We start from the raw sequence: 9,755 nt of genomic DNA, 5'->3' as shown, positions 1-9,755 counted from the left end.
CATGCTGGACAGCTCATATGGCACTAGAAAAATGTTAGCATACGAGAAATAGAACAATCTACTTCCACAAAGTCCGAGGTGGAATACTCCCTCTTTATCAAGGAGATGGTGGAGATATTGTTGGAAATGTTGGAGATGTGAGATGGTGGTGTTTTCCCCTCTAATCTTCGATGGGCCTTCTCTGTTTCGTGTTCCTGTCTCTATGGAGCGTCGTGATTCCAGATAGCGAAGGTGGCTATATATATAAGTTTTTAGGTCAAAACGAGTTCACATGCATGGACATCGCCGACATTGAGAGCAACGATGGGGAGATGGGCCCCATGGCATGACAAGGGTATCTGGTCACGCCTTGCTCCCTCTTATGGCCCTCCTGCTAGCCTAGGTGAGGTCCACGTGCTCTAGGTGTTGATTTGCGATAAAAACATCTGTAGAATAATCTCAGGTCATTTTGAGTTCGCGAAGATCCCTAAAAGTAAGAAAAAAAATGCAAATAGGGTTGTCCTGCATGTAGAGTTATAATACAAATAAAAGAGATCTTTTAGGAAAATCGCCAAAATCATTCTAAACATGATTATGACCACTTAAATAAATCAATTATGATAGAATATGGCACAATAAACTAGAGAGACCATATATGCATTTTACATTTATCAGCATCCCCAAGCTTATCTTATGCTCGTCCTCGACCCTCTTTACGGAAAGGAGCACGACCACCTCTCTTTATGCAAGGTGCGTGCTAGGTCCTCCCTTATCTTCCAAGATGGAGAGCATGATCGCCTCTAGATATGACGGGCGTCATTCCTTTCGTCATCGACTTCGTCTTCTCCTTTACGTGGTACATCTTGTGGTGTGGTCCTGCACGACACCTCCTGGAGGCATGGCGCGTACTCCTCACAAAGGGACCTCGTGAGGGCTTTTGTCTTGCTTCTGGTAACGCCAAGTGTTGGTTCCCTCGCGAGGGGGTCCTCGTGATGGGCTTCGCCTCGTGAAGCCGAAAGACCTCGTGGAGGGAGAGATCCCTTGTGGTTTGTACATGGGCCACCGCGCGGGCCCAACAACAGGTGAATTGTGGTACCCCAATGGCACTACGTCGACATTGTCCTCTCTCATTTTAATATGAATTTAATGATATACTTTTTGAATATGAATTATAAGGCTTTTTAAAATTGTTATAAATTCAATGGTACAATTTTTTATGGCACTATCTCATATTTTCTTGGTCAAATTAGTGGTCAGCGTCTTATAAATCAATATGGAAAGAATACCACACTTATATATCTTACTGCCCACTATAAAGTAAACATAAATCCGGTTACTAATCTAGCTTACTACTAGTACCCACTATGGGCAGGTTCTCGTAGTCAACATCGTGCATATTGGAGACTACTAAGAGCATCTCCACTCGTCCGCTCGACTAGGCCCCCGAGCGACGTATTTCCAATCCGGACGGCGTTATTCGGCCCAGTTGCGCCCCCGGTTTCTCGATTTCGTCCGGATTTGGGCCTAAATTCATCCGACGATCCCACGCCATCCCCGACCCCCCGGGGAGCGGTCAGGGACTCCGGACGAAACAAAAGCGCACGAAACGTCGAGGAAACTTCCCGCGCGTCTGATAGCCCCAACTTGTCGGTGAGAGATACCGATCGTCGTCCTCATCGCATCGTCTTCCGCGCGCTGTAAAAGCCTGCCGCCGGTCAGTATTCGCCGGACGCGTAGCTTCCACGCGGCGAGGTTAATGCCGTCGCCTCGGTATCACGCGCGCCTACCTCTATTTATCGCCGAACTACCGCGTCTGCCCCGCATTCACCTCTCTCGCATTCCACCAAATCTTCCCCGAACTCGAAAGAGGTAGCAATGGCGAACGACGGTGCGGCCAACAACGGCTTCGGCCGCCGCTCTCTCCACCAATGGGAGGGACGGCTCCTCCACGCGGCGGGCTACCCGGCGCCGCCGGACTTCTGCGCACCGGGGGGATGGAGGCTGAGCGCAGGCGGCGTGCCGATCCCGCCGCCGCCAACGGGTGGGGACTTACTCGAAACGGCGATCAACGAGGTGCTCATCACTCTCAGTGACGAGCAGCGCGCGGATCCGCGGTTCTTCCCCGACAACCACGAATCGTGGATCGCGTTCTTCCGGCGCAGGTACGAACGCGAACTCCGGGCGTACGACGGCCCTCCTCCTCCTCCGGCAAGGAATAACGCCGCCGGCCGCCGCCGATGGTGGAGCGCGCCTGGCTGCACCCTCGAGAATGTGCTCGCGCACATCGAGGACGGGAACTCCCCCGTCCTGGGGATGCCGCCGCCGGTGGCGGCTACCGTGTCACGCTGGCACGGTAGTTCCTGGATGCCGAGGAGGATGGCGGCATCCTCCTCCCTCGTCCGGCTCGCGGTCGGCGTCCGGGTCCGGCGGGTCGACGCCGGCCACCGTCAAGAAGGAGTGGGCGTCTCCTTCGACCGTCAAGAAGGAACCGGCGTCGCCACCGCCGACCAGAGGGCGCAGCAGCGGCGCCCTCGTCATCCGCGACCAGCCTTCCTCTCCGCAGAGCGGGCGGAAGAGGAAGTCGTCGAAGAAGGAGGCCGTCGCAAACCAGCTCGCCGAGGAGGAGGCGAAGCGCGCGGAGGACGCCGCGGTGGCGGAGGCGATCACCGGGTCGCCGAAGGACCTCGGTGCCCGCCGACAACGGCCTCCCCGAGGACGCCGCACCGGAGTGGTCCGAGCGGGACCGGGAGCGCCGAGAGGCGGAGCAGCGGCCGGCGGCCGCCGGATCCGGCCGCCGCGCGTCAACTCGCCGCCCGCGCAACCGGACCATCCGCCGCTAGGAACGCCGCGCCCAGGGAGGTGGTGAAGCTCGAGGAGAGCGGCCGACGACGACATCTACCGTCCGTCGCCGCCACGCACCGGCGACGCTGGCCAGGGCACTAGCCGCTGGTACCAGGCGCCGCCGCCCCAGGACAACGCCGGCTCGAGCGACGACGACGACGGCGGCGACTACACGTCCTTCTACCGCCATTTCGGCATGTAGTAGGCCGCTTTTTAGTTTAAGTTTTAGTTTGCCTATCGCCGAATTCAAATATATGTACGAATTCGGCCTATTTATGTACGAACTCGCCTCTATATCTTAAATATCATTAAATTTCGCTTATGTTTGAACGAACTCGCCAATTTTGTCTGAATTCGCCGAAGTCTCCTGGGCTCGCGGCTGAAAATTGGGCCTCCCCAGGCCAAATTTTCATCCGGACGACAATATCGCCGGATTTGGGCGTGGGGAGCCCAAACGGCTGGAGATGCTCTAAAAGGTCAAACACATTCATATATCCGGACGGATGGAGCAGTCGCAGATCACAGTTAGAGCATCCCCACTCGTTGGCGCTCCCCACGCCCAAATCCGGCGAAATTTTCGTCCGGATTGGAGGAAGATTTGGCGTGGGGAGGAGTAGTTTCCCAGTCGTGTGCTCCCCAAGCGGCGTTTCTCGGGGAAAAGAGGATGGCTCGGGGAATCCAGTACGAAAGAGGAGACACGTGGGTGTGGACGGTTGGTTTAGCTTCATCCGGAGTCCCCGGGAGACCCCCGGGAAACCGAGGATGGCATGGGGAGTCCGGACGAAAATAGGCTCAAATCCGGACCAAAACGAGGAACCGGGGGCCTGACTGGGCCGTTTTTCCGCCCGGATGAAAAAAAGTGGCCGTGGGGGCTCTGTGGGGAGACGAGTGGAGATGCTCTTAGTTCAGAATTTCATGTGTTTACTCCACAGAGTAGTAGAAATTGTGAGATGAAGAAAGTAAAACATTAATAGCTCATGTAACCGCCGCATACCCTTCCATTAAGTGCTTTTGGAAATGTGCATGTGTGGTTAGTCATGGAGTGCTTGAATACTTCCATTTGTTAGTAACACGTTCGTTAATAAAACATCAGGCACGGATAGATCAAAATCATGGTGAAGGATCAAGGATGCATGATGCTGCTGCTACTACTAGCCATAGTACTAGTACTAGATCTTTGGAAACCAGCTGATGGCTACTGGTTGTTGCTACAGCTGCCTGTTCTGTTCATGTCTCGCCAATTTATAGTAGTCACTCGCTTGCCACTCCTGCAAATCATACCCAGCTTAGTACTCCGAGGAGTACTATATTTCTATTTTTGTTGTGGATAATAAAAAACCTACTGCTTACCTTCTTTTGACAGCATGATTAGTGTACTCTAATAGCCACTTGCAGTGAGCACTGAACCTAATAATTTCCAGTAGTGGGAGGTGAAAAGTCATGGTTGGGAAAGGGAGCCCAGTTGGGCAGTTAAAAAAATTAAAAATAAACAACAGTAAAAAGCATTGAGTTTTTTTCTAGAAATAATAATAAGTAGTACAATTAAACTACAATTTATATACTGAGGAAAGAAGAAGAGGAGGAGTAAAATGTGAAAGCAAACAGGTTAGCTTTGGCTGGAGCTGGGGAAGGAGCAAAGCTTTTTCTCTCGGTTTCAGTACCGCCCATTTATACGCACCTCTCCCGTCCCGTCTTGTCCTCTCTCTCCTCCCTTCCCTTTTTCTCTCTCTCTCTCTGTGCTCTTCTTGTTGTCCTCATCCACCCCATCAGGAGCTGGACTGCTGGAATGTGAGTGGTCTTTGGTTCCTTGCTCCCCCCTCTTCCTCTTCCTGTGCCGCATGCATGTCTTGGATCCTCTCGCCTTGGTTTCTTGCTCAGATTCTTGCAGCTGCTGCACATTCACGGGCTCTTAAAAGTTCCTGCCTTGTGTCTGTGAGCTACACTCTGGGGCTGGGCCTGGAGAAATCCTTCTGGATTTTGGTATAATCTTGCTTTCAGTCCCCCCAGCCTTGAAAATAAAAATCCAGCCTTTGGTTCAGTTCTTGGAAATGTTTCCCCTCTTTCAGTTCTTGATTCGCTTCAGTTTTAGCGGCGACCATTCTCCTTCCTCTGCATTTTCCCCCATGTCATCCTGCACATTCTACTGTTTCTGAAGATTTTTCTCCCCTATCGCTGCATGATTTGATTTGATGCCCAGCCTATCTACTTATTTCTTGGTGCTCTTGATTGCAGCAGGCTGTTAGGTGATTAATCACATCCATCCTAGAGAACATCGCACTGCGGTGGTGGTTGCTGCCGGGCCGGCGCAGTGATGAGCTTCAGGAACCACCAAGACGGATTTGGGACCCAGCTCGCCGCTGCGGGCCACGCCTCCAGTGGAGCGCAGCCGCTGCCGTGGTGGGTCGGGAACCAGCTGCTGTACGGCGAGGCAATGGGGCAGGGGAGGCCGGCGTCGCCGGAGGATGCGTGCCGGGACGGCCAGTTCCAGGTTGTGCCGAGGGCCCAGGCGCTGCTGGACGCGGCTCCGGTGCCGCCGCCGCAACAGCAGCTGATGAGCGAGAGGGGCATCCCTGAAGTGATGAAGTTCTCCATGGCTCATGGTGAGGCTCCTCTGCTCTGCCCTTGGTGTGCTAGAGCTTGAGATGAACTTGTTTAATTTGTGCATGTTAGTGGAACTTAAGATGAACATTTAGTAGTACAAATTTAGCATTTGGTAATACAAATTTACCATTTAGTACTACAAATTTGGCACTGTTTGTAGCATATAGTAGGTGCTCCTTTTTTTTGAAGAGCTTAGTTTTTGATAGTATGAAGTTTACACATAGTTAGTAGGATGCTGTCTCAAATTATAGGGTCATATTGCAAGGAAATAACGCCGGCATCCATGAAACCAACGGAAGAAACAGAAACTAAACATGCCTCATTCGGCATGACACTTCATCCTGTTCTGACAGAACATACATATTCTACCTTCTTATTCATTCATAGATGCCATTTACAGCACATATTCATCGTATATTAGTTGCTGCTTTCACAAAAACCGTTATACTGTATGCAATTCCATGACATATCACATATTAGAGTAGGGAAAAAGAAACAAAAAATTGTATGTTGTGTGATAGTTCATCTATTTTCTGAAGATTAGAAAGTTCTGTTGGTCTAGCTTTGTAGCCATAAAATGGAAATAGTGGCGAACATGGTATACAATGCACTAACCACATACAACAGCTTTTGGTGGTGTCCAATGACCATCCTGCTTATGACCCTTGAGCTCTCTTACATTTAGCACTGCATTTCGGGATTTAGCATAAGTTTGTCAATTCTATACGTACTTCTCAGACCAGCGTGTGTGCGCTGTGCACTCACACTCACACACCGGGAGCAAGGACACCCATACCGCCAAATTATGCTGTTTCCAATATGAGAGAACACAACGTATGTGCAATAACTAGTCTTTAGACATGTGCTAGGTAATTGTGGATATTTTCCTGGGTTTAAAATGTATTATTTTCTTTGATTCAGGCATGGCATGACACCAAAATACCTTAGTATGTAACCTAATATACCTTATGCCAGGTAGGCTCGGTCCTTCTGAAATATACACGTTTCGATATGTAAAACAAAAATAGCATAGCATTGGTAAATTGATCCACAGTTGGTAGTACCGTTTATTTTAAATGTACTGCCATGTAATCATGTCGATGAGACTAGAAGTTTCTTTTTTTCAGTTACGAGTCTCCAGTAATGAACTGTATTATGCGTAGTTCGTGCCTTTCATAAAAAAAAAGAGTCTCCAGTTATGCACGTCAAATTTAGTCTCTAGTAACTTGATTGTTTGATGGATTGTAAGGAGTACATACCATTTTAAGTCTTTCACAATGCATAGTTTCTTAGCACGTTCTCATATGAGAAATTAAAACTTAAGAGACAACTATCCCAATGCTGTTCCTAGCGGATATTCAAGTGCACGTGTGCTTCGAAGTTGATGGCTGCTCCTAATCAATGACACTGAATTTTGTGTAGACGGGGCACTGCTAGACCAGCATATCCGCTAGGGATTTTTGTTTGTGCAGGTTGCAGCCTCCACGCGGAGAGGCCTGTAGAATATAAGCTAAATCTCTCGCACCAAATCTCAGCAAACCCCCAAGTTGACTGTTTCTTGGCTGCTTTCGGGATGAACTTTTTGGGTGCACGCGAAAGCAGAATCAATATCAGATAGGCCGCAACTGACAGCAGAATGGGGCATTGTTGACTGTCTTGGAAACTCTAGTATAGGACACGAGATCAAGTTTCCTCGATTGCAACTTTTGAGTAACAAGATACTCCCGATATAAGAATGCAGCATGCATGTCAAGAAACGCTGTACAGGGATCTGCATTGTACAGGGATCGTACCAGAAACGTCGTATGTGTAGTAGCTTCCTTAACTGGCATGCAACATCAAAAAGTACCTAGGATACAACACTAAGAAACCCCCATTGTGAAAGACCTAATATTTCTGTTTTATCGATGTTGGAAATATAATTTGCTTTGCGGTATTTTATTTCAGGTAAGGGAGTAAAAGGTTCTGAGCACACTGCCACTATCGCTCTGCAGTCACCATTCGTGGAATATAGTGATCGTTTTGAGTTGGGCCTTGGCCAAACTATGGTAAGCTTTTACCACTCTTTTGTATGCCATAGTAATTAGCAGTGCACTGAAAACTTGGCTATCCTTGTGCCTTGTTGAATTTCCTTAATGCTGAATTAATCGATGTCTTGATTGATCGATGACTTTTGATTTTTCCAGGTTTCCTCCAATTATCCTTATGCTGATCATAACTATGGCGTACTTGCTCCTTTTGGAATGAGATCAACGGTAATGCATGTACTGTTAGTTTTGAATGAGGCTTCTTCACAGTTTCCATGACTGACTTCACTGTGGCACAACTATCAGAAAACTACTCTAATGATCCCTGAATTCCATAGTTTGAACATCTCATGCAGATCCTTTTTGGTTTTCCCGGAATGGTTTTAGTGCTAGTTGTATATGATATGATTTCTGATGGAGTGTGTGCCTAAACTTTTCAACTGTAGTTTCCTTTCGTACTGGTGTAGATCTGTTAGTTCATTCAATAAATAAAAATAGGATGGCACGTGTATAGTGTACAGGAAGGAGAACAACGTGACTGATTACGAAACATTGGGAATAGTAACTGGATGGTGAGCTTTTTCTTTGGGTAATGTCAGAAATTTTTTGTGGGTTTTTTTTTTTCTTGACACTTGGACAAAGGATATATAAGGGTTTATCTTTGTTTGACACCGTAGTTTGTCAGATCGAAGCTTGTATGTGATTCACTTGTCGTACTGCATGATAACCTAATATGTTGCACCATTTCCCTTTGTATAATGCAGACTGGCAGTATGCTAATACCACTGAATATGCCAGCTGATGCACCAATTTATGTGAATGCAAAGCAATATGAAGGCATCCTCCGCCGCCGTCGTGCTCGCGCCAAGGCAGAGAAGCAGAATAGGCTGATCAAATCAAGAAAGGTATGTCTCATTGCAGTGGCATATATCTAATTAACCCTTTCAACTATCAACCGTGTGCTAACTTCTAACGACACATGGATGATTTTACTTATGACCCAGCATGCATTATTTCTTCTTTCTTTTGCATTCATGTGAGTGCCTTTGATAATGCAGCCATATCTTCACGAGTCACGCCATCTTCATGCAATGCGTCGCGCAAGAGGCTCCGGTGGACGCTTCCTCAACACAAAGAAAGAGATCAACGGGAAGGAGGCTGATGTTGGGAACAAGGCGATGGACAGCAACCCGCTTATGCGCTTAGCTGCATCTCCCAGTTCAGTGATCCAGCACTCTGAGCAGGGCAACCCAAGCAGCGTGTCCAGCCTGTCTGGCTCAGAGGTGACAAGCTTGTACGACCATGAAGACGTGGGCCACTACCACGGCTTTGAGCACCTCCGCACACACTTCTTCACCCCGCTCCCGAGCATCATGGACGGCGAGCATGGGGCTGGCAACCCCTTCAAGTGGGCAGCAGCCTCTGATGGCTGCTGCAACCTCCTCAAAGCATGACATGAGGGGGGTACTGGGCAGCCGAGAGATGGCGTAAACCGGCAGCATCTGCTGCCGGCACTGTCCATCTCTAGGTCAGGGATTGCCCCTGCCGTCGTCTGGCTGTCCGTAGGCAATTCATTCTTGGCTCATGGCATCGGTAGTGCTCCCGCTCATCGCCTACTTGTCCTAGTTTTCTGGGACCCTGTGGTGAGTGGAACACCCCCTTTGCCATAAAAAATATCGTATAAGTTAGTACTGCTTGCTGCCATTAGGTAGCAGACTTAAGCTTTGGTCTGAATAAAATGTCTGGAACTTCAGACTAGTTGGTGTGGTATTGGTATCGAAGTATGTATGGAGTATGTATGGAGTACTGGAGTCAGTCCATTTTGTTTGGAGAACAATGGAGCTCTGGAGTATGTTATGTACTGAGACTTGGTGATGTACTGTAGTAGTGAGCTTGGAGATTGTGTAAACTTGTGTTTTGTTGTAATCTTGTCTAAGTAACTCGAATTTAGGCATGTATTCCTTCGAGGTTGGTTTGTGATGTCTGATTTATGAGCAAGTTCCATTTGCATCAAACTTGGAAATGCAGACTGGCAAGAAGCCATAACTGTTTACTTGATGAAACTGGAAGAAAGTATGATTGTGTTTACCCGGTCTCTAGCTCATTCTAAATGTTTTGGAAAATTATGATTGTACCAAAAAATCCTTATATTCATAGAGGAACAAAAAGACAAATGACAAGGTGAATAGTAGTGGGCCTGTGCTAGGCGCCAGTTGGTTGAAATATTCAACGGATTAGCCACCTCTGATTGATGAAACACTAAACCTTCTCACGCAACATTTTCTTATGCAACATCATTTACAACAA

The 9,755-nt window shown here is 48.3% G+C and overlaps 1 protein-coding gene across 3 annotated transcripts; it reads left to right on the top strand.

The window, feature by feature from the left end:
* The first annotated feature begins 4,529 nt into the window (after positions 1-4,529).
* LOC124652974 (nuclear transcription factor Y subunit A-10-like) lies at positions 4,530-9,439 on the top strand. 3 transcript variants are annotated; one of them, XM_047192026.1, is made up of 6 exons: positions 4,530-4,608; positions 5,053-5,420; positions 7,369-7,469; positions 7,608-7,676; positions 8,213-8,353; positions 8,507-9,439. In XM_047192026.1, exons 2-6 carry the CDS (start codon positions 5,132-5,134, stop codon positions 8,900-8,902), a joined length of 996 nt encoding a protein of 331 aa, XP_047047982.1. In that variant the 5' UTR covers positions 4,530-4,608; positions 5,053-5,131; the 3' UTR covers positions 8,903-9,439. The 3 variants fall into 3 exon arrangements, with proteins under 3 accessions (XP_047047982.1, XP_047047983.1, XP_047047981.1); XM_047192027.1 differs by having other exon boundaries at positions 4,548-4,608; positions 5,056-5,420; XM_047192025.1 differs by having other exon boundaries at positions 4,566-5,420.
* Positions 9,440-9,755: the final 316 nt, after the last annotated feature.

This window comes from Lolium rigidum, chromosome 5 (genome assembly GCF_022539505.1).
Source record: "Lolium rigidum isolate FL_2022 chromosome 5, APGP_CSIRO_Lrig_0.1, whole genome shotgun sequence".
In the NCBI taxonomy this organism is placed as follows: Eukaryota; Viridiplantae; Streptophyta; class Magnoliopsida; order Poales; family Poaceae; genus Lolium; species Lolium rigidum.
This window is presented reverse-complemented; position numbering and strand designations above follow the sequence as displayed.